The following is a 24,991-nucleotide window of genomic DNA, read 5'->3' as shown; positions in this document are numbered from 1 at the left end:
GGAAGAAGCTCAACCAGAATGCTCCTTGGAAGCAAGGATGTCGAGACTGCATCTCACATACATTAGACATGTTGTCAGGAGGGATCAGTCCCTGGAGAAGGACATCATTCTTGGCAAAGTAGAGGGTCAGCAAAAAAGAGGAAGACTCTTGACGAGATGGATTGACACAGTGGCTACAACAATGGGCTCAAGTATAGCAAGAATTGTGAGGATGGCACAGGACAGGGCAGTGTTTCGTTCTGTTGTGCATAGGGCCCTACGGGTTGGAACCAACCCGATGGCACCTAACGACAACAACAACAGGTAAGTTGAGATGATGGGACTCGGTATCTGATTGGATATGGGGAGGGTGGGATAGGAATGCCTCCCAAGTTTTTGTCTTGAGAGGCTGGTGGTATCATTAAAGGGTTTACAGAAGGAGAACAGAGTTGGTGTGTAGTTAAAACAATTTATTCAGTTTTGAGCATGTTGGGTTTGAGATGCCAGTGGGATATCAAGGCACTGATATTTGGATCTGGAGCTCATGAGAGTGATCGAGAGAGAGATCTAGGTGCTATCATTATGTAGGTGGCAGTGGAAGCTGGGAGAGGGAATAAGATTACAGTCAGAGTAAGAAGCGGGACAATGCAAGAATCCTGGGGAGTAGCAATATTTAAGTGGTGAAGGAGGAGATCAGGAAAGGAAACTAAAAAGGAGTGATCAGAGAGGTGGCGTGAGAACTAGGAGAGAATAACTTAACAGAAACCAAGGGAACAAAGAGTTTTATGGAGGAGAAATGTGTTAGTTACATGTGCAAGTGAGGTCAGGAAAGGTAAGTATTGTAGTGTGGCTGTCGGAATTGGCAGGTGACCTTAGAAAGAGCTGTTTTATTTGATGATCACAGTGGTGATTGCGGGGAACCAGGCTGACACAGAGAGTAATTGGAAAGCGGTAAAGTAAGGAAAGAGAGGCAATGAATGTAGACCTAATCTTTCTGGGTGGAAGGAGGAGGGAAAAAAGAAAAGTTAGGAAATAAATGAAGAAAGGTTTTTCTTTTTAGGTAAGAGAAACTTGAACATGTTTGGAGGTTGATGGGAAGGAACCAATGTCAAAAGAGAAGGAAAGGAGAGAAAGAAGAAATAGGAGAGAGAGGTGATAATAAGTAGAAGCCCCAGGAGATGAGAAAATACAAAATCATGTGAAGAGTGATTAGCCATGTGGAGGAAGATGGGAATGGAACGTTAAGATGAGTACAAAGAGGAGAATGGAAGGGAGATTTGAGGGCAGGGTGAGAAGAGTGGACTCCATCTTGTTTTTGTTTTTCAGAAAATAGGAAGAGATGTCCAAGGGTAATAGGATCCTTTTGCCTTTTAGAAGTGAAAGAGGAACAACCAGATTAGTTTTACATTTTACCTTTGGATAGGTTAGAATAATGAGATTTACTCAAAGGGATTGTTCTTAAAATTCAATATCCACTCCTTCCTCAGCAATATTAGTAGGTGCGGCATCTTTACTTTATTCCCCCTTTATAATTTTACGTCATGGTGAATTAATGGTCTTGTGCCTTTAAGGTAAATACCATCTCTTGTTAACAAGACCTGTCATATAGATGCAAATTTATTTTTAAATGTTAGTGTATTTTCAAGTTGGCAGTTGAAAATAAAAACCTATTATCAACATTGTCTGAAGTTTTAAAAAGCCATCTGTCTTGATATTACAAAAGTACATCGAGTAGGGACACAGATGGGAACATTCAGTCCAGTGCAGGGCCAGGTCTGCTGTGTAATTAGTAGCCTAATGTCTTTGTGCTTCCTGGTGGGGAAAGGCCTTTGTTCTTGGGTCAAGACTATGAAGGAAAGGGTACAGTTAGTGACGTAGTAATTATTTTTCTTTTACCCTTGCTTAAATTTTTTTTTTTTTGATGGCCAGTTGTCATCTTGTGCTGTGTCTATGTTCGGGATTCCCTGGGAGATCACTGGAGATTATGCCTCCTTCCTCCCCATATTAGGATCCTAGAACTGATGTGTACCTCCAAAGGCTTACCAGACCAGGATTGGTATGGACACCCTTGGAGTATCTGGACATTCCAGTGGCCACGGAAGTTCTAGAGCTGGCTCATGGTCTACTGGTAGAGACCGGGGTACCCCTCAACTCTTCCCTAGGGTTGGACTAAGGATGCTTATCAAATTAAAGATCAAAATTCCTGGTGGTGAATCAGGGTTTGCAGAAAATTTCTTGCTATTCTAAAGCCTAAAACATGACCTGATCATGTGGCCAGTAGTGTCATTGTTTTGTAAATTAGCATGAGCACCAATCTTTAGGATTCTAATCCCACTGCCCTTTCCTGGCAGAAAGGAGAAATGGCGATCTCTCATGTCCCTGGCTGATTTTCTTTCTTTTCTTGGCATCTCTTCTACCACTCCCGGAGTGGAATGAATGTTGACCACTCTCAGATTCGGTTGTTGGTGGGAAGATTTCTGTGGAACTGCTGTTGTAGCTTATAACTTTCAAATCTGAGTTCGTGCTATGCTACTGAGAAGGATATCTTAGAAAGTGCTTGAAAAATCTGAAATCTTTTGACCTATCTAGAGTCTTGTGGAAAGATTGGGTGGGATGAGGAACTGGCATATACCAAATGCCTACTGTGTGCCAGACACTGTGTGAAGGCTTTTATGCATGTGCTCATTTAGTCCTTCCAACAACTTTATGGAGTATGCATTTTCCTGGTGTTTGCCATGAGGAATTTGAGGCTCAGCGAGGTGAGGTGGCTTGTTTGCAGCTTCACATCCTAGTAAGTGGTGAATGTAGACATTGAACCCAGTTCTGTGTGATTCCCTATCTGTAACAGGAAGCTGTTTATCCTCTAACAGAAAGTTGGAAGACTTGATAAGCTTACCTGGTATGTGACTTTGGGGAAGAAACTTCATTTCTCTGAAGTGAAAAATAAAAAGTAATAATAATCATAATAAACATTTGGTAGCTCTTCGCAGCTCATCAAGAATGAGGAAACTGAGGCACAGAGAGGTTAAGTGGCTTACCCAGGGTCATTAGGGCTGGGGTGGACAGAGGACAGATTGAGGCCAGAGCTGCTCGGCTGACTCACATGGCTGTTGTAAGGAACAAATGAAACAACCAGAGAGACCTTGCTTTGAAATCTGGGAAGTGCTACACAAATTCAAGTTATTATTATAATTAGATTAAAGAAAGAACTGACAATTTCCAGTTGAGGGATTAACTGTAAAAAATATTAGAATTGGGGAAAAAACAAACAACTAGATCACATATTTTAGCTACAATAAGATAAAAGGAAAAAATGAACCTCAAAACTTAAATTATTTTGCTACTTTTATTAAAAAGATATACTATGGTACCCTAGCCTGCTAGGAAATTAGTCTTGCAATGAAATTACACTACTGATTTGTAGATAGCATTAGAAGAAAACTGAGGGAAGCTCGCATTTCCTGAAGTAATGAGAGGCAAAAAAGCTAAAATGAAGGGGTGCTCTTAGTCATGAGCCACAAACCAGATATGTAATTTATGCCTGAAAATACTGGGAAAATGCATTTCCTTGATGATAGAGAAATTGTGATTACTTAGAAAATAACAGCTACAGAGGTTACATTTAAGGAACCAACCGATTATCTAGAACGGGAAGTAAAGATTCGACCAAACTGAAGAAAGCCTATAATTGATTGAAATGGCTAAATTTCATTTTTGCCATGTTTATAATGTTCAACCAAGATTGCCAAGAATACCTTGCTCCATAATAGGATTACTGAGGCTCTGGAGGATAAAAAAGACCATTTTGTGTCCATCAGAAGTTGCTATGGTGTATAAAGAGAGTACATTGTGTAGGTGTGTGTAAATGTATTTTAGGTCTCATTGGAGTTTCTATCCAGTGTATCTCATATCTGTATCTTGAGAAATTTAAAAATTGGTTGATGGTTACCCACCTCCAGTGATGGGAAGGCAGTGATTTACTCTGGCAACCTGGACTGGACTGTTAATTATCTGGGGATTGTTGAATGGTGGACTTTTTGAGGCTGTGTGTCCTCCGTGACTAATCCTGCCTCCTGAGCGTTTTGAATTTGCCGGTATTCATTTTACGAAGGACCATGGTAAGTCCTACTTGTAGCTGCAGCAACCACATCTGTTATGCAAAGCCTATGGATCTTCCTTCAATCAGCAGCAAATAAAGTGTCACCAGTGAACTCAACCTTGAACTGTATGCTATGCAGTTCCTGTCACAAGTCTCTCTGAGACAGTTGTTCTATGAGGAAGTTAGTCTAAGAGAAATGACATCCCTCCACCCTTACAGGTCATCACAGCTCCACCCCTAATGTCACGCACACAAAAGCTACACACCTGGATTTTATTAGCGTAGCCCACTCACTTCACACGCAGGCATGCCTTGACCGAGTTACACTTGCAATGTAATGCTTTAGCTTTTTGGTCATCATAAGGAAAAGCCATGGGAAGAACAACTTTGCATCTTCTATAAAATCGGTGCTGAAAAAATTGCTCATTTTTTTTTGCACAAAGGTCCTTGTAAATGAACCAATGGGAGGAATTCCTTTTCTAATTGTAGTATCAGGCAACCATTTGTCTCATGTAATGAATTAGGATATGCCTCCTTCCATCAGATAAAGAGAATTCTGCAACTTAAGAGCTTTTCCTTTTTACCTTAGCTACCAGGAAGCTCAAACATCATAGTAACCAAGTTAGCTTAATTTTTACATTTGTACTTTTAACTCTAAGCTATTACAAATCCATATATATATATATATATACACACATACACCCACACATACATATGTATATACATATATATATATACATACACACACACGCAGGATGTGAATTATAATTTGGTTCTGTTCAATTCAGCAACTAATTATTCAGTACCTAATATACATTAGACATGGTGCTAAGTTTTGGGGCTATAAAGATGAATAAAAAAGATAGCCAGTGCCCTTTAAGAGCTCACAGTCTTATGCAGAGAAAAATAAATCATAACTGTAATATAAACTAAAACACATGTGCCTGTCAGTTTGTCGTACTGTGGGGGCTTGTGTGTTGCTGTGATGCTGGAAGCTGCGCCACCGGTATTCAGAGATCAGCAGGGTCACTCATGGTGGACAGGTTTCGGCTGAGCTTCTAGACTAAGACAGACTAGGAAGAAGGACCCGGCAGTCTACTTCTGAAAAGAATTAGCCAGTGAAAACCTTATGAATAGCAGTGGAACATTGTCTCATATAGTGCTGGAAGATGAGCCCCCCAGGTTGGAAGGCACTCAAAAGACAACTGGGGAAGAGCTGCCTCTTCAAAGTAGAAACCACCGTGATGATGTGGATGGAGTCAAGCCTTCGGGACCTTCGTTTGCTGATTTATCATGACTCAAAATGTGAAGAAACAGCTGCAAACACCCATTAATGACTGGACTGTGAAATGTATGAAGTACGAATCTAGGAAGACTGGAAATAATCAAAAATGAAATGGAACACATGAACATTGATATTTTAGGCATTAATGAGCTGAAATGGACTGGTATTGGCCATTTTGAATCAGACAATTATATGGTTTACTATGCTGGCAGTGACATCATGAAGAGGAATGGCTTTGAATTCATCGTCAAAAAGAATATTTTAAGATCTATCCTGAAGTACAACACTGTCAGTGATGGAATAATATCCATATGCCTACAAGTTAGACCAGTTAATACGACTACTACTCAAATTTACGCACCAACCACTAAGGCCAAAGATGAAGAAATTGAAGATTTCTATCAGCTGCTGAAGTCTGAAATTGATCAAGCATGCAATCAGGATGCATTGATAATTACTGGAGATTGGAATGCAAAAGTTGGAAACAAAGAAGAAGAACTGGTACTTGGAAAATATGGCCTTGGTGATAGAAACAGTGCCGGAGATTGCATGATTGAATTTTGCAAGACGGATGACTTCCTCACTGCAAACACCTTTTTTTAACAACATAAACGGTGACTATACACGCGGACCTCGCCAGATGGAATACACAGGAATCAAGTCAACTATATCTGTGGAAAGAGACAATGGAAAAGCTCAGCATCATCAGTCAGAACAAGGCCAGGGGCCAACTGGTGATCACACCATCGATTGCTCATATGCAAGTTCAAGCTGAAACTGAAGAAAATTAGAACAAGTCCACAAGAGCCAAAGCACGACCTTGAGTATATCCCGCCTGAATTTAGAGACCGTCTCAAGAATAGATTTGGTGCGTTGAACACTTATGACCAAAGGACATCATACATGAAGAAAGCAAGAGGTCATTAAAAAGACGGGAGAGAAAGAAAAGACATAAATGGATGTCAGAAGAATATCTGAACCTTGCTCTTGAGCACTGAGTAGCTAAAGCAAAAGGAAAAAATAATGAGGTAAAAGAGCTGAACAGAAGATTTCAAAGGTCAGCTCGAGAAAACAAAGTATTGTAATGATATGTGCAAAGAGCTAGAGATAAAAACCAAAAGGGAAGAACATGCTCAGCATTTCTCAAGCCGAAAGAACTGAAGAAAAAAATTCTAGCTTCAAGTTGCAATAGTGAAGGATTCTATGGGGAAAACGGTAAACAGCTCAGGAAACATCAAAAGAAGACGAAAGGGATACACAGAGTTATTATACCAAAAAGAATTGTGTTGATGTTCAACCCTTTCAAGAGGTAGCATATGATCACGAACCGATGGTACTGAAGGAAGAAGTCCAAGCTGCGCTGAAGGCATTGGTGAAAAACAAGGCTCCAGGAATTGAGATGTTTCAACAAACGGATGCAGTGCTGGAAGCACTCATTCATCTGTGCCAAGAAATTTGGAAGACAGCTTCCTGGCCAACCGACTGAAAGAGATCCATATTTATGCCTATTCCCAAGAAGGGAGATCCAACCGAATGCAGAAATTATTGAACAATATCGTTAATATCACCCGCAAGCAAAGTTTTGCTGAAGATCATTGAAAAGTGGCTGCAGCAGTGTATCGTCAGAGAACTGCCAGAGATTCAAGCCAGATTCAGAAGACAATGTGGAACCGGGGATATCACTGCTGATGTCAGATGGATCCTGGCTGAAAGCAGAGAATAGCAGAAGGATGTTTACCTGTGTTTTATTGACTGTGCAAAGGCATTCGACTGTGTGGATCATAACAAATTATGGATAACATTGGGAAGAATGGGAATTCCAGAACACTTAATTGTGCTCATGAGGAACCTGTACATAGATCAAGAGGCAGTTGTTCAGATAGAACAAGGGGTTACTGAGTGGTTTAAAGTCAGCAAAGGTGTGCATCAGGGTCATATCCTTTCACCATACCTATTCAGTCTGTATGCTGAGCAAATAATCTGAGAAGCTGGACTATTTGAAGAAGAACGGGACATCAGGATTAGAGGAAGACTCATTAACAACTTGTGTTATGCAGATGACACAACCTTGCTTGCTGAAAGTAAAGAGGACTTGAGGCACTTACTGATGAAGATCAAAGACCACAGCCTTCAGTATGGATTGCACCTCGACATAAAGAAAAGAAAAATCCTGGGCCAATAGGCAACATCATGATAAACAGAGAAAAGATTGAAGTTGTCAACGATTTCATTTGACTTGGAACCACAATCAACACCCATGGAAGCAGCAGTCAAGAAATCAAAGGACACATTGCATTGGGCAAATCTGCTGCAAAGGACTTTAAAGTGTTGAAAAGCAAAGATATCACCTTGAAGACTAAGGCGCGCCTGACCCAAGCCATGGTATTTTCAATGGCATCATGTGCATGTGAAAGCTGGACAATGAATAAGGAAGACCAAAGGAGAATTGATGCCTTTGAATTGTGGTGTTGGCAAAGAATATTGAATATACCATGGACTGCAAGAAGAACGAACAAATCTGCCTTGGAAGTACAACCAGAATGCTCCTCGGAAGCAAGGATGTCGAGACTGCATCTCACATACATTGGACGTGTTATCATGAGGGACCAGTCCTTGGAGAAGGAAATCATGCTTGGTAAAGTACAGGGTCAGGGAAAAAGAGGAAGATGCTCAATGAGGTAGATTGACACAGTGGCTGCAACATGGGCTCAAGCATAACAACCATTGTGACGATCGCACAGGACAGGGCGGTGTTTCGTTCTGTGGTATATAGGGTCACTCTGAGTCAGATCTCAGTTGACAAAACCTAACAGCAACAACAACATAGTAGAAGGTGGATTTTCTAGAATTTTTCAGAAAACTTTCAATTTACCACTTTATTCATGTAGACAGAGTTGTAGACATTGGCCCGTTTATAAATTCTCCTAATTTTAAGCATATTTTAAAGCCTAGAGGTGGAAAAAAAAATCTAAGCATGCGTCAGAAGCTCAGCTCATTATAACGGTAAACATACGTGTAGAACCATTAACACCTAACCCAAGTTCCGTCCAGTGAGGATAACATAAACATGTCCGTTGTGTTTACTTCTGGAACAGGAACAGGACTGTGGCTAGCTTGCTTGTAAGCAAATGGGCCTGGAGGCCTTGAGCTCTGAGGAAGTTGGCTGGAGAGAGCACAAGCTAGATAGCAAGACGATGGTGTTTCAAATGGGACGTGAAATGGTGCTGTTTCCCCCCTTCAAGGCCAGAACCTTGAAGATAGGCAGATATCAGGATTCATGAGGCAGGCATCTGGCCAATGGGGCAAACTGTTTGAGGGGCCAGAACCCCCCTCCCTGCAAGTATATAAAGCTTGCGTCAAGTTCCTGCTGGGCCCTGCCACAATAGACTCTCCTTGTTTTAAATTTAAGGATTGAACAGAGAGACTGGCTTTGGCTGCTACCCAAATGGTTCATTGTGCAACTCAGCTGCAGGCACCTGCTATGTACAATGAGTTTATTCTTGACTTAGCTAAAAATGTGAATTCTGTCATTAAAAATGACAAACCTAGGGATTTTTCGGGAATACAAGTGATTTCTCCCCATCCATATCTGTTTTTTTTTTGTATATCTGTTACATATGTCTTTCATATGCGCTCCTGAAAACAGAGTGATTATTCAGCTGAGGATTATAAGGAATGTTAATTGTTTAATCATGGTTTCAACACCAGGGTTGCATATGATATATATAAGATATTCTTGCGAATAAGCAAACTAAAACTGACACATATTTATTTGATTTCTAACATCCCCCACCCTCACAAAATCTCTTGAGTGTGTGTTTAGCATACTTTTCCTTACTCTTTGAAACGCGTGTTTCTCTCATAACTGCCTTTATTTCTTTGGAGTCTCTTATATGATTTAACACAGGGTGTCAGTTGAATACTTTATACAGTATACGGAGATGATGGTAATCATCAGGCCAGGGTTTCCAGTTTGATTCCGTCTGATTGTTCCTTCTTAGTACCCTTTTCTGCTTCTTCTTCTCCCAGCCTCTTAAACGTTGGTGTTCCCCCAGGGTTCCTCCCTGAGCCTGATCTTCTCATTCTACGTTTTCTTTCCCTGGGTGATTCCATCCATTTCTAGCACTTCACCCTCCATCCATCTGTACACTGATCACACCTCCATCTTCCTATACAGAGAACAGCACACAGCCACACAACTGAAGCTTAGATACCAGACTGGAACCAATATACTTCCTGTGTACACCAGGAGACTAGGCTGTGTTGACTAGGCTATGAGAAACATTAGCTGTTACACATCTGTCTTCCTTGGAGAATATCCGAGTAGGGAGGTAGTTACCCCCTGCTGTGCACGGGGAGCGTGCCTATGGTTCCTAGACATGGAGACCACTTAGGGCGGGTGTCTTCCCCACCCATTGGCCCTGCCGCCAGGTGGCTCCTTCGGTACCAGTAGCCTCCTTTCATTCCAACATCTTGGGTCAGGATAGTGCAGCCGAGGCACAAAGAAGTCCTTTACCCTTCTGAATTCAGCAACCTGTTTTGGTAACATCTTTGGCGTGTAAAGTGAATAATAAAACTCACCGTCAAAGATGAAACACTGAGCTGTCATCAGAGTCATTTCCAAGTATACAGCTACCCACCATTTTTCTAGTTCTGAAAGCTGTGCTCTGTATATTGTAAAACTCAGGCAGGAGCTCAGTTCTTTTAAAAACACTCATGGCCGTTTTAATAGGATTAGTATATCCTACAGGGACTGGGGAAGCTGTTATGTTCATTGTACACAGAATAATTTTGTTGTCTCTAAATCTACACATTAGGCCAATATCACTTTGAAAATATGACTTCGTCTTTGTTTACTTAAGCAACAGCTTAAATTCTTGAATAAATTTTTCTAAATCACGGCAAAGACACAAGAGAGCTTGAGTCACTGTTGATGAACAGTTGCACCGTTTCAAAGTAAACGAGTATGAATCACCAATATGCAAACGCAATTGCCCCCAGAATATGTAGGCAGACACCAGCAATTTATACGGTTCTTTGATTAAAAGGAATTAGATTCACTTTAGTCGTAAGTTAGCTCAATTAGATGTTGTTTAATTCCATGCCTTTTCTAAACTTAATGTAGCCATGATAGTACAATTTAATTGACTTTCTTATTCGACGGGCTAAGCCTTTTGCATGGTAGAATGTCGTTCCAAGGGCTGATGCGTCAAGAACATATATAAGTTGAACATTTCATTATAATTTAATGATCAGTAAGCAAACATTATTAATCATGGTGTAGAATGTAACAATTCAGCTCACCTGACATCAAATAAGTTATTTCACTAATAAAATTCATAAGCAACATGATTTAAAATGGTCTCCCAATGAACATGTTTAAGGACAGGCCAGGGAGCATGCAAACACTAATCATACCAGCTCATTCCAAAGAGGCTCTTTCAATAGCATTTTTGATATTTTTTTCCTTACCGAGCACAGAGTATGAAATTCTATGACAGTATGGCAATTTTAAAGAACGCTATATGGTAGTCTACTTAAGGCATCTGTTTGAAACATTAACATTAGGAAACACAAACCTATTCATTGTCTCTCCTCCCACCCCCATCTTTTTTGTTATTTTAGACAAACAAAGGTGATGCACTTGCCAACCGAGTCCAGAACACGCTGGGAAACTATGACGAAATGAAGGATTTGCTAACTAACCATTCTAATCAGAACCATCTAGTGGGAATCCCAAAGAATTCCGTGCCCCAGACTCCCATCAACAAAAACGAACCAAGCTTTTTTCCAGAACAAAAGAACCGAATGATCCCACCTCACCAGGATAATACCCAGCCCTCAGCACCAATGCCCCCACCTTCTGTCGTGATACTGAATTCAACTCTAATACACAGCAACAGAAAATCTAAGCCCGACTGGTCACGAGATAGTCCTAACTCCACCGCTATACCAGCAAGCCAGGCGAGTAACCAGCCAAACAAGATTCAAACTTCTACACAGGACCAGCCCCAAGCCAGACTGGAAGATTTTTTTGTGTACCCAGCTGAACAGCCCCAGATGGCAGCAGTTGAAGAGTCAAACCCATCTGCAAAGGAAGACAGCAACCCCAAATCCAATGGAGAGGAAGCTTTCAAAGAAATCTTTCAATCCAACTCACCAGGAGAATCTGAATTTACAGTGCAAGCGCCTGGGTCTCCCCTAGTTGCCTCATCTTTATTAGCTCCCAGCAGTGGCCTTTCAGTTCAAAACTTCCCACCAGGGCTTTACTGCAAACCAAGCATGGGGCAGCAAAAGCCAACCGCTTATGTAAGACCCATGGATGGCCAGGACCAGGCACCAGACATCTCGCCGACACTGAAGCCTTCAATCGAATTCGAGAACAGCTTTGGAAATCTGTCATTCGGATCACTCTTGGATGGAAAGCCCAGTTCAGCCAGTACAAAGACTAAACTGCCAAAGTTCACGATTCTTCAAACAAGTGAAGTAAGTACTTTTTAAAGTTTTGTTTTGCTTCTTCTTCTTTTTTTTTGTTCATTGTTTTAGCCACTCTAATCAAGTACTCACAAGCAGCTTATTTACCTTACTGAGCCCTATATGAGACTCTTCAAGGTCAGTGTCTGATTCTTGATCCTCTGTCACTATGACATGACTGATTAACACTCAGCAAATACAGTGAAATCTCAATAATGTGGAATGAACACAAGGTCAGTCTGAGTGAATGAAAAATTGGAGTTATAAAAAAAAGTTTCAGAAAATGCATTTTTAGTAATATCCCATACAAATTAATACCATTTTAGATTCTAATCTGTGATAAGTAGTATGAGGTTCATGAAAAGACTGAGTGATCGTTGGCCTTCATTAGCCAATGGCGTATCATACACATACAACACAGAAGTTCCTTAAAGTTCAAGAGTGTACAAGTGTGATTTGCTGGAGCCAGAAGTGGAAGGCATTCTTTACGAATCTTAGTTTCTTGAGTACTTGCAGGGATATCCCTTGGCAAGATCTTACGTTATCTTCTGTAGTCCTCAGTCTTCCCTTCTGCATCACCTTCTTCCACAGGTACCTACATAGCCCTCTTATAACTTACCCTGACCCCTTCTGTCAAAACAAAAGGCATTTCGATCAACCAAAATCCCACTGGGTTTTGAATGACTAAATGCCCTCCCCATCTCAGGAATCATTGCCTTGTAAAAGAGAAGCCCAGAGGGACCAAAGCTCTCCCAAAGGAATGAATTGCTAATGATTGGATTCTGGGCCTCGTGGCCCCTGGGTGGGGCGCATGTATGGGCCTACCCCTCAGATACCACCATGTAAGCAACTGCCTACTGCACTTCAAGCTCTCGATTGGAAGAAGCCACTGCCTTTAGATTGGATTCCTGTTAATGGTTGACTAAAGGCTTGGAAAGACGCAGAGGAAGAAAGTAGGTTGAAATTCTTGCTCAGTAGGAGCTTGAATTGTTGCAGACTCAAAGTTAGTGGTGTCTGAATTAGAGAAGTCTGACCATGTGTGCCCTCTGGCGCTTCTCCCTTTATTTAAACTCGGCAGATGCGATGGTTTCAGAAGACAGTGGGAACTCGAAGGGAAGACTGGGGCTGTTGATTGTTTTTTCTGAACATACTTTTTTAAACATCGTTTCATTTTCTGAGGCAATTTTACTTTTTGTATCATTATTCATCAAGTCTTGTCAAGCTTCCTTCCTAAGTATCTCTCAAGTCTGTCACTTCTCCACCTTCACTGCCTTAGAACCGACGGGGAGCCTCTCTCGGATGGACTGCTGTGACAGCCCTTCCTCACTGGTCTCCCTCCCTCTAGTCCACCCCTCTCCCAAATCATCCTCCATACAGGCAGATCTGACCATGTCACTCCCTGCTTTTAAGCCTTCTGTGCCTTTTCACCACTACTAGGGAAAAGTCTAAATATCTCCATCCAGCATACGAGGCTCTTCCCTCTCTGGTCTCATACTCCCTTTCTGGCTTCGTATGTCACCACTTCTTCATACCCAGATTCAGTCTCAGCCACATGGAACCGCCTGTTGGGTCTCCATCGTGCCATACTTTGTCATGCTTCCTTGCTTTTGTGCCTGCTGTCCCATCAGCCTAGAATGTCTTTCCCTGCCTTCCCTTGTCTTCCTGGTGAAGTCCTGTTTCTCCTTCCAGTCTACTCAGCTGTCACTTTGCGAAGGCTTGCCTGAGTCCACCAGGCTTAATTATCAGCTGCTACCTCTGGGCTCCTCTGGTGCTCTGTAGATGACTTGACTGGCAGCTATTTTGTTGTGTTGTAGGTGTTTGTTTACATGTCTGTCTTCTCCACTAGACTGTGCGCTCCTTGAGGGCAAGGACCATACCTTATTCTTTTCTGTATTTCAAGCACCTAGCAAATGTCTGGCACATAGTAGATACTCAATAAATATTTATTGAACAAATGAGTTTCAAAAATGGTTACTTGATTACATTTTCTAACCACGATGTTAACCAAATAACACAAACAACAGGAAATGATGACGGATAGAAAATCCATCCTCAATTATCTTTCTTTCCTAGCACTCTGCCTGTATCTTTTCCTGCTCTCCTACTGCACAGTCATTGAGAAATCCTCCTTTCAACTGGATGACTTAATGCAGGGGGTTCATACTTAAAAACCAAGACACCTGCAGTGAAAGCAGAGGACTCTTTGTCATGGGAGGCTGGGATGTCATTCTTGTCCCTTCTCTTTCCCTGGGATCAGCTGTCGTTGCCTCTCAGGATTGCTCTGCAAATAGCACTGCCCCACAAAGCCGTCTGCCAGCCTGTTTCCCTACCTTGCTAGTGGAGTGACAGGTCACAGCCCCAGTGAGATCCACTCCCTTGTAGTCCTCTCTCGTACATTCACAAAATGGCTGACCCAGATTCAGAGATGACTTCATGCTTTGGCTTGGTGCTCCAGCACACCAGCGAGAGGTACACTTTTAGAGGGTCTGAGCTGTCATCAACTCTGGAGGTGATTATCCAAGGAGCAGCTTATGTGAACGCAGCCTTTGGTGACAGTGCAAATAGACATTGATGGAGCCTTGCTTGAAAAATGAAAAATGGGTCAGGTGTAATAAAGTCAGGATAGGAAATCAGTGAAGAAACTATTTCCTTTAAAGTGTAGGTCTCAAGGAAGGATTTGAAAGAGGGGTAGAGGAAGCTTAAGGCCCTCGAGTCAGGGGCATATGCAGGCTTCAAAGGTTGTGCGGAAACCAAAAATAGAAGGAGAGGAAATGGGAGGTTAGACAGCCCAACGGAGAGCTTAGAAGGGTGTCAACAAACATTCGGACATAAATATAGATGGGGTGGAGCATGATGAAGATAACAACCTAATGGAATTTATGTGGCTAAAACTCTGAACAAGTCTGATAATTCACCCTATTAAATCTTGATGCAATTTTCAAAAGCACTTAGCATTAGAATTCAGTACCAGTTCTTGGCGCCAGGAGTTCCAAGCATTGGGTTCTGGGTCCTTAGGCAGTGTGACCATCTTCTATGAGTGGAAGCATTACTTTGAGTTATTATCAAAAAGATTTATCCTAAGAGCAATCACAGTATTTCTGTGAGCATTCCCAGCTCTTTTCCTGGCTCTAGTGACAGAGGCAGACATATGTGTTAGTGAAGTGCATCTCGGAGAGGGGGGGAAGGGGCGGCCGAGCAATGGCCAGGAATCAGACAGCATTCTCAGATATACAAATAAGCACGTAAGATTATACTAGTGAATTGCGCTGTCACACAAGCCACTATTGTGGTGTGATGTATATATATGTGCACACACTCATGTCTATATGTGTAAGCGTGTGTGTATAGTGAAAGATTTTACTTATTTCTTATCCTTGAAACATTTCCTGGAATCTTAGCATTGCCTTATCAATAATAAGGAGACTTCAAGTCTAACCAACTTTATTGCAAGAGGCCAGCTTTACGACTGAGGCTTTTTATTTAAACAAATAATTTGTTTGCTTCAAAACGCAATATTGCAGAATTTATTAACATTCTAGCAACAAAAAAAGGACTAATGGGTTCTACAGTTGAGCTTAGAAGAATTTCTGGGAACTGCATTTATAAACAGTAAAAGACGTATTTATACCAAGTAGAATCAGAAATGAATGTGTTAATAAATGGAGCTTTATACACGATTACATGCACAAAGATAAACAGATGTTTTTGTTTATTCTTACCTTAGGATACAAATCTGCTGGTGTAGATAGCCTCGCATTTTGGTGCAATCTGTTATTAGAATTGTTCGGCAAGTAAATAATCACATGCAAGTGAAAGAATCAATGACTTGTGTTAAGTGTCTCCATGCTAAGTCAATAAGCTTTTAAAAGAACAATACTAATGTGTGGAGTATCGTTGCCTTAAAGGGCCATTTGCTTTAGATGTTGCTCTTGACTGTCATCTAAGGCTATCTGAGGCTCCCATTGACTTGAAACTAGGAGCCCCCTGGAAAAGTTTAATGGAACCCATAGGAATGATGGGATTTGGCTTTAGCTTATTTTAGTCGTTAGCTTTATCAACTAGCTGAAAAATTATTGCTCACATTTGTGACTGTGCCAGTTTTGTTTTATATCCTATGCAGTGAACACTGTGGGTATAATTGGCTTTATTTATTATGGAGTAGATTTTTTAGATCGTAAGCTCAGGTCTCTTGGGCAAGAACTGCAGAGAATGCTGGGAACTCACTGTTTGTGTTCCGCAGTTGCACAGAAATGACACAGGCAGTTCCTTCAAAAAACAGAGGACCATCCAGCTACTGTGTGCAACCCACGCTGAGCATTTTTCACTTGATGTATATCACAAGTTTATTTATGTATTTTTGTCCATTCTTATAGAAATAAAATAGTATTTAGCCCAAGGCTGTCAGTAGCCTAGTTTCAACACCACCGGGGACGAGCTGAGACACCTCTGGGATTCCTCACCCTTTCAGCAGAGACCTCTTGTTCCATAGATGTGTAGGGTCTAGAAGACTTTGCACCTCTGCCAGTCCAGCACCTGGTGTTAGTATGTTTGCTTTTTAACTAATTCTTCCAACTGCTTGGTCTGTTTGGCATTCTATCCATTTTCTACACCATACCTCTACATCTTCCCCCTCATCCTAAGCTAAATTAAGCGACCCCAACTGAGCGTCTGAATACAAAGGGAACGGCGAGCAAGACTTGCCTTGTTTTGGTGCAGTGTCAGAGATGCTAGGGGAGGGTTAAGTTTGCCAAAGTTCAAGGATTAGGACAAGTGTTCTGGGGGAGGGGAGACAGGGCATTCCTCGCAATAGCAGAGCTGATTTACTAGCTATTGACACACAGGGAGAATCGAGGAAAGTTTCACAAAGATAGAACTTGAGATAGGTTTTGAATGTGACCTGGAAGATTGCTTGCGGTTACAGTAGGTCCAGAGGGATCTGTACGGCCGTTCGTGTGTGTGCGTATTGGTGAAGAATGGAGAGAATGACATGTACAAAAAAAGGGAGGTGAGGAAGTACAAGGTAGACTCTGAGGACAGGCCAGTTTGTCTGAAGGCGAGGACTCGTAGGGCCAAAGTGAGACAGGGCTTGAGAGCTTTTGGGGGGCCAGATTGTCAAGTGTCTTGAATGCGTTCAGGCAATGTGGCAGCCAGAATGTGATGCTGAACCTGAAACCTCACCTTCCCTATGGCTTCATGGGAAACCTAGGAACGCTCTTGAGCCAGTTGCTGTCACCAATTCAAGCGGTAATTTCTGAGCTCCTGAGTTTGTTCTCTACTTCCTTATAAGAAAGTGTATCTCATTTTTTGCCCAGTAGACATCAGCTCTTCCTCAGCATGCTTTCCCAAGGCTCTTTCTAAAGCAGTGCTGAGCAGTTATTCTAAGCCATGCTCTCCTTCCCTGGGAAGCTCTGGCCTTCATTCCTTTCCCTCTCCATTTTCTCGTTAGCACTAGCCAACATCAGAATAGATCTTAACTTTGGGTTAGTAAAGAAGATAGCAAGTGCCTGGTCTGTGTTGTTTTAATTTTTTTCCCTCATTTCTTCAAGTGCTCTATTTTCTCAAATATATATATATTTTTTCTTTTCTAAGGCTGTGTGCAACAATTCTAATCACCAGCATCCTGAAACAATGTGAGAAATTTCAGCATTCCATTTTTAAATGTATCAGAGCATATATATATATATATATGTTTTTTATGTATATATATATAAACCTGTTGCCATCGAGTCAATCCTGACTCATAGCAACCCCATAGAATGGAGTAGAACTGCCCCATAGGGTTTCCAAGGAGCACCTGGTGGATTTGAACTGCTGACCTTTTGGTTAGCAGCTGTAACTCTTAACCACTGTACCACCAGTATATATAATTCACGTATATAGTCCGTATATATAGTGCATCTGTGTCAGAGTTCTGTGCTCTTAAATTCCTTGTATGTTTTAAAAAATTTGCCTGAAAAGAAGCCAAAATATTGATGCATTCTCATTTTGTAAGGAAAAAAACTTCAATTTTTATATATACATACAAATTTATCATTTTTAATAATAATACAATTTAAAATATCACTGTTTATTAATAATTTTAGTGATTGGTCACACTACAGCTGAGAGTAAACCTTTACTTAAGGGAACGTATTACATGTTGCAGCCCATAGTCTGGGCACAGAGTACTGAGATGGGAGTTCTACTTCCGGCCTGGACTTGCGTTGTGATCTTCAGGCAGGGATTTTACCCCCGTAGGCTTCTTCTCGGAGTCCCTGGGTGGTGTACACAGTTAACGTGCTCAGCTGCTAACCTAAAGGTTGGTGGTTCGAGTCCACCCAGAGGCACCTTAGAAGAAAGGCCTGGCGATTGACTTCTGAAAAATCAGCCATCGAAAACCCTATGAAGTGCAGTTGTATTCTGACACAAAAGGGGGCACCATTAGTTGGAGTCCACTCGATGGCAGGTGGTGGTGGGCTTCCCGCCCGAGGAGATTAGACTAGCTCGTTGGCGAGGTTTCCTCCAGGTCTAAATCTCTGAGGGCGTGGTTCACCTTTGTGATTACACCCAAAGCCACCTTGTCTGTAAAGTAACCGCAGTCGGTATCTCCCAGGCCCATACCCCTCCAAGGGCAGCTGCTTTAGAACAGCCTGGAAGACTCCAAAGCCCGCCTACACGCCTTTCACCACCATCCTTCAGGACAGTTCGGGAATTTTTAAGACTGGGTAAATATGCACAAACGAGAATTGGATCTTTCTTAGGGATTGCATTCCAACTCAACCTCGGGTATCACTACATTTAAGCCTCATTTTTTTCAAAATATAACAGCTCTGTGCTGCGTTTCGCCAGAAAGCACCAAGCTGTGGCTTCAGGAAGTGGCCTCCTGATCCTTTTGTCACCACCCACTGAAACAGTGAAAGATGGAGAACTGGTATTTTCACGTTACTTCTAGGAAAATATTTTGACAAATTCAGCCCGCAGTAAAGGGATAAGCTTTTGTTATGTGTGTTCCGAATCATCCTGTTATCACTGGATGTATGGATTAGCTTAGTACTTTCTGAGCCAGTCATAAAAATAAATGAATAAACAAGACTGCTCCCATTCTGCATTAAAAAGAAAGAAAAATTGACAGGTAAATAACCGTATTGATTCAACACAAATAGTAAATGCAAAGGGCCTTGGAGATGAGTCATAAAACTCTTTGGGGTGTTGTAAGTCTGTTTAGCATTTTTTAATTTATGTGAAAGCGAACAATCTTTAACTATCTTTTAACAAATGTGCTATGCTATGCTTACCAGGGAGAGTTTAAAGTACAGGCGGTGATAATAAAGCCCTACTGCTTTTGTACTTCACAGTTTACAAAGTGCTTTCACATACTGTATCTTATTTTGACCCTAACAGGGCCTGGGGTTTTCATCATTTCCTTTTTACAGATGCAGGAACTCCGTCTCCCAGCAGCTAGATTCACCTCCCTAACGCCCCACGGCCCGTAAGAGGCTGTGCCAGAACGGGAACTCAGGTGTGCGATGCGCTTTCCGTGACGGCCCGGGCACATGGCCCGCTACTGTATATGTGTGGGTTAATTTTCTAAGTCCCTTCTCTACTGGCACACAAGGGACAAGGGAATAATGAGCTGAATCCAGCTTAAGTTGAAATTCCCTTGCTGGGTTTATATTTCAAAAAGTCCGAGGCCAAACATACCAAAAGCACAGTTTTTCTTGCGGTCTTACAGGTTACAGTCATGTGTTTCTCATTTACAAATATGGTGAGAAGTCGTGTTTTTGCAATATTCCTAAATAAGTAACATATGACACAACTTGTTAGAGGACCTTTTCTTAAAGGTTCATAAAGTTTCTGCATTTTTGTCTGTTTGGTGGGATGACTTTAGCAGAATGCTCAGACGACACAGCTAAAACCTGGATTTCTGCAGCTGAAACACAGCCACCCTCAAGAGAAACCTTAGAGGTGAATTAAAGAGCTCAGTAAAAAAGGTGGGGGCAAATAATTGCTTTAGGAAGAGTACAACTTCTTGCAAGTATCTGAAGCCCCCAAAACAGATTAATTCAACAAACTGTTAAGGGCCATCAAATAGCAAGAACAGTTAGCAACGAGCAGGCAGGCTCCCTGGCTTTTAATTCATGGTACTAAATGAGGGGACCGTGCTGTTCCTCAGCAAGAGTGCAAATGACCCATAGACTGCCGGCTTCAGAATGGCTGTGAGAATAAGTGAATGAAATTGCTGTAAAAGGGTTTGGAAAAGTTTAACAAGACTCTGGAAAGGGAAGGTATATTAGTTTCTTAGGTCTGCCCTAACAAAGTACCACAAACGGAGTGGCTTTAAAACAACAGAAATTTATTCTCTTACAGTTCTAGAGGCTAGGAAACGGAAATCAAGGTGTTGCCAAGACGACGCTTCCTCTGTAGGCTCTAAAAAAAAAAAGGCTCTAGGGCAGGATCTTTTCCATTTTATTTTTTTTTTTCTCTCCTAGCTTCTTGTAGCTTCTGGAAGTCTTTGGCATTCCTTGGCTTGCAGCTGCATCACTTCAATTTCTACCTTCGTCTTCACATGGCCATCTCCCCTGTGTGTCTCTGTGTCTTCATGTAGGCCACCAGTCGCTGCATTTAGAGCCTACCCTAATCTTGTATGACCTCATCTTAACTCAAGTACACCTGCAAAGCCCTTATTTTCAAATAAGGTCATGATCTGAGGCTTCTGGTGGACATGGATTTGGGGGGACACTGTTCAACCCACGACAGGAGTGATATTTCTTCACACTTTCCAGAGTAGCGTGGAAGGAGGCCAGGCAGCATCCCATTGTGAAAGTCCAAGCCAGTGCCTAGGAGGGAGGTAGACTTCCCCATCTCACCATTGACTTCAGGTTTACTCAGCAATGGTTCTGAGCCAAATTCTCTTTAAGCTTTTCAGCTTGACTGTGCCTATGCCCAAGATAATTGCTGTGGAGAAACTGTTTAAATATAATTGTGGAAAGCTGAGTTTTAAAAATCTTTTAGCACCGTATGTATAAAGTCTCTTTCCAGTTAAATGAAAGAGAAAAGGAACTTGTCAGTGCAGTTAACTTGATTATGGACTAGAGCAGGGATGAGTAAACGTTTTCTGTGAAGTAAATATGTTAATCTTTGTGGGCCATATAGTCTCTGTTGCAAGTACTCAGCTGTGCTGTTGTTGCGTGGAAGCATCCAGAGATAATATGTAAATGAACGGCTGTGGCTGCATGCCAATGAAACTTTATTTGTGGTTATTGAACCTTGAATTTCATGTGTCATGAAATATTATTCCTCTTTTGATTTCTTCTAATGATTTTAAAATGTAAAAAAAAAAAACATTCTTAGCTTGCAAGCTGTACAAAATCAGGCAGTGGGCTGGATTAGGCCAACAAAATCTAGTTTGCTGACCCTTGGGTTAGCTCTAGACAAAACTTCAGACACCAGAAAGCAAGATGGCCTTGAGTAGACAGGGGAAGAAGGTCTGCCTTGCAGCTAGTGGAGAGTAGAATTCTAGAGTCAGGAGAGGTGTCCGTAGTCCAGATGAGCTAGTCAGTGGAATAGAGGCTCCCCCAGGCCTACAGACTAGGTAGATGTGAATGCTCTGTACTCAGGACTGTACATACTTTTCAGCACCACAGCAAATCACACCTCCCATTCAGGAGGATCTTTTTCCTAAGCATCATGGAGTGAAGGTCAGTTTGCCTTCTGCTTTCTTGGAATTGGAGTGGAGGGCAAGGAACCATTGTGTATGCCCAAGTTTGGGTTTAGAATCATAAGATGCAAGGAGGTAATCTTAGAGATAACTCCTAAAATGAAGCCAGCCTGTCATTTTACTCTAGGAAGAAGAGAGGCCTAGGCCAAACCCAATTTGGATACTTGAATCCCTTATAGATCTTAGAGAACTAATGTGTCTTTTTGATTTGAGTATCTCCTTCATGACCATTGGGATGTATGGTTGCCCACCAACATTTTCGTCCTCTCAAGTTTGTTGGGAAATTGTTTTCCCACTGATAGTGCTTGCTGCTGAAAGGTAGGGGCCTTTATGACAGTCTGAACCTGAAAAAAACGGGCGTATGCCACAAATTACAGTTTTTACAGGGTACCTTTGTAAAAAAAAAAAAATTTTTTTTGTTTTTGTATGAGGTATGTGCATTGGTAGGAAAAATAGAAATTTTGAAAATTTTATTTTGGGACACATATATCCCAGTGGGCTCTGGGAGTAGTCTGGGGGTAGAATTTAGTAGGAGAATGTTTGTCGCTCTGAACTCTAAGGGTAGTCTTTTGGGAGCAGGGAAGAAAAAAAAATCTGTATACCTACGAAAAATTCAGGCACACTGAATGATTCAGCATGCTCCCATTCATGAAAACACATGGTATCAACAAAAAATTCAAAGCAGAAAATAATTGGGTCTTGAAAGGGGTGTAGGGAGGTAGGAATTCCTAAGATTGTAGGAATGACAAGGTCTCTGGCCTAACCTAAGATTTTGGGTTAAATGGAGTGGCAGGGCTGATGGTGTGTGGCATTCACTATAAGATCTTCATACATGGTGTATACGGGTATTTGTTCATGTGTGTGCATGCACACATGGCCCAGGTGTGCATGTGCCTCTTTGGGGGCCCTGAGAAATCCTGTGGACTTCTGGGGAAGAGGGCTAGAGACGGATGGCTTTTTTGGTGCTTTACAAAGCTTTTGCCCAGCTTCCAGGGCAATACTTAAGTTCTGAGGTGACGTAGAATGAAGGATAGGAGAAAGTATTTAGTTAAGACTTTAAAGAGGAGGTGAGTTTGAACTAAGGCGTAAAAGAGACAAAATACATAGGCCGTTGGCAAAAAGGGGGTTGGGTCTTAGCCAGATGAAGTAGATCACATAAAACTTTGGAAGTTGGTGGGGTTTCAAGAGCCATGCTTCCCATGATATAAAGATATCATGGAAGTTCACTGCTTAAAGTATGTGTCTCAGAAAAATGTTGCAATTTCATTAAATATGTCAGTATTGGGAGAAGTACCTGCCATCTTGTCCAGTTTCAGGGGTTACCATTCACAGAGAGTGCAATGTGATTGATGGCTCTTGGAGGTGGTCTTAAAGAGATGGCTCTGGGTGTAGAGCAAACCCATTCTTTGACCTTCCTCTGCCCGTCAGGATCTCCTGTCCATCTAGGTCTTGAAGCAGACTTACTTGGGGGAGAAGTGGCTGGCTTCCTTTGGAACATCCAGAAATACCCTCCCCAGGAACCTGCTGGAGGTATGGACCCTGAGTGGGGTCTCACCAAATGTTCTTTCCCACGTAGTAACCAAACTGTCTTTTTGCAGCTCTGTTTTATTAACTTGAACAAACGTGGCCTTCAGATCCTTGGGAAGATCTAACTTCCCTTCCTAGGCAAGATTGATGGGGTAAAAAGGCCCATGCCGGAGACTTCAGTCTGAATCCACAATCCACCTATAATAAATCTGGAAGTATGTGATCTTGTTGAAAACTAGAGGGCAACATTTGGCCCAAGGACAAATATGAAAAAAAGAAAACTAGTGTAACATTTTGAGTTTTTCACGTGGAGTCTGATATTATGAAATGTGATGCTTTAAATCTGAAAATGTCGTAGCATGCATTATTGGAAACATTTGTTATAAAAGCATACCTACCAAAACCCGTATCTTCTTTTATCCGATCATTTTACCCACTATGTGCCAGGTACTATGCTAGGAACTAGAAAAATGAGATGATGAAGACATGTTGTCTTGTCTTCAGTAGCTTAAGTCAGAAGACATGGATTTAAAAAAAAACCAGAAAATCGCAGTGAAATACAATAGAAAGTTGTTCAGTATTTTGTGGGAGAAGAGAGAGAGAACACCTAAGAATGTCTGAGGAGTTTGGGAAAGTGTCTTCAAGGAGGTAACTTTCGTGTTGGCCCTTGAAGTATAATTGGAAGCGTTCTAGGTGAAGAAGTGGGAGTATGGGCATCTCCAGCAATGGAAACCTACGTTGAGTAGTAAATGGGCCTGATGAGTCCCGGGATTTTCGAGACACCAAAGAATCAGCTGTGTTCGGGCAGTTACAGGAGGAGATTGGTTGGGAAGATGGCAGTCTTAGTGTCAGCCCTAGGTGAGGGGGAGTCTTTTAATGATATACACAGGGGCATGGCACATGATATTTTAGAAGAGTCATGCTGGAAGAAGGGTTGGCAGGGAAATAGGGGGAAAGGAATAGCAGGCATGATAGGGTTGGTGAGATTTAAGGCAGAAAGATCATTGAGCAGGCTGCAGAAATATTTCAGGCCAGAAATGCTAGCAAGTTGAACAAGGGCTGTTTTTAAGATACACTTTTAAGGTTGATTCAATGGGACTCGGTGATTGTTAGATGGGCCATTGACAGGAAGCCAACAGAGAAGAATTTGAAATGACTCAGGTTTCTAGCTTGGGCAAGCAGTGGATGGTGACACCATTACCCAAGATTCCTTTCTGTGACACTCAAATCTTCATAAAGCAGGTAAGTTTCTTCTTTCATCTCTTTTATTGGGATGTTGTCATTATAGGCTTTGAATGTCATGATATTTGACTAATGTTTTTACCGTGTTTCTTGTGTAAAGCTATGTACAAAAAGTCATAATCATTTTCTTACACATCAATGAAGAATTTATTTCCTATAAATGGCCTTGTAGGTTTAAAAAAGTTTACCACTTAAAAATTAACTTTTACTTCAGGAATATTTTATAGTACTTTAGAGAACATGGAAAAACATGCCAAATATTTTCTTAGAAGTCACAGAAATGGAAATTACAATGTTCTGTAAGTTGTGAAGTGTATAAAATTGTGTTTTGTATTTGGTGATTTTTTGGAGTCGAACACATTTCCAGCTAAATTTCTCTTGACATGATAGCTGTGGACTTTGGTAGGATCTTTTCTGATTTTTTACTCCTTTAGGCTGAAGCAGTCTGCACAGGGGGTATGCTTACAAAGGAGAGTTAGGGCCATATTCCATTCCCTACCACCCTTCATCTACCCCCTGCAATGTAATCTTTAAAAAAAAATTATTGTGGTAAAATATACATTACAAAACATTGCTATTTCAACTATTTTTGTGTGTACAATTCAGTGACATTATTTATGTTCACCATGCTGTGCAGCCATCCTCACTATTTCCAAATGTTTTTCATTACCCTTAGTAGAAACTCAGT

General features: G+C 41.5%; 1 protein-coding gene across 1 annotated transcript in view; it reads left to right on the top strand.

The window, feature by feature from the left end:
* Positions 1–24,991, top strand: part of AFF2 (ALF transcription elongation factor 2) — a 588,903-nt gene that overhangs the window by 179,470 nt on the left and 384,442 nt on the right. Inside the window, exon 3 of the mRNA XM_049871652.1 lies at positions 10,989–11,849. Within this exon, the coding sequence (XP_049727609.1) occupies positions 10,989–11,849 (861 nt within the window). The remainder of the gene's footprint in view (positions 1–10,988; positions 11,850–24,991) is intronic.

The sequence above is a fragment of the Elephas maximus genome, chromosome X (genome assembly GCF_024166365.1).
Source record: "Elephas maximus indicus isolate mEleMax1 chromosome X, mEleMax1 primary haplotype, whole genome shotgun sequence".
NCBI classification, from domain to species: domain Eukaryota; kingdom Metazoa; phylum Chordata; class Mammalia; order Proboscidea; family Elephantidae; genus Elephas; species Elephas maximus.
This window is presented reverse-complemented; position numbering and strand designations above follow the sequence as displayed.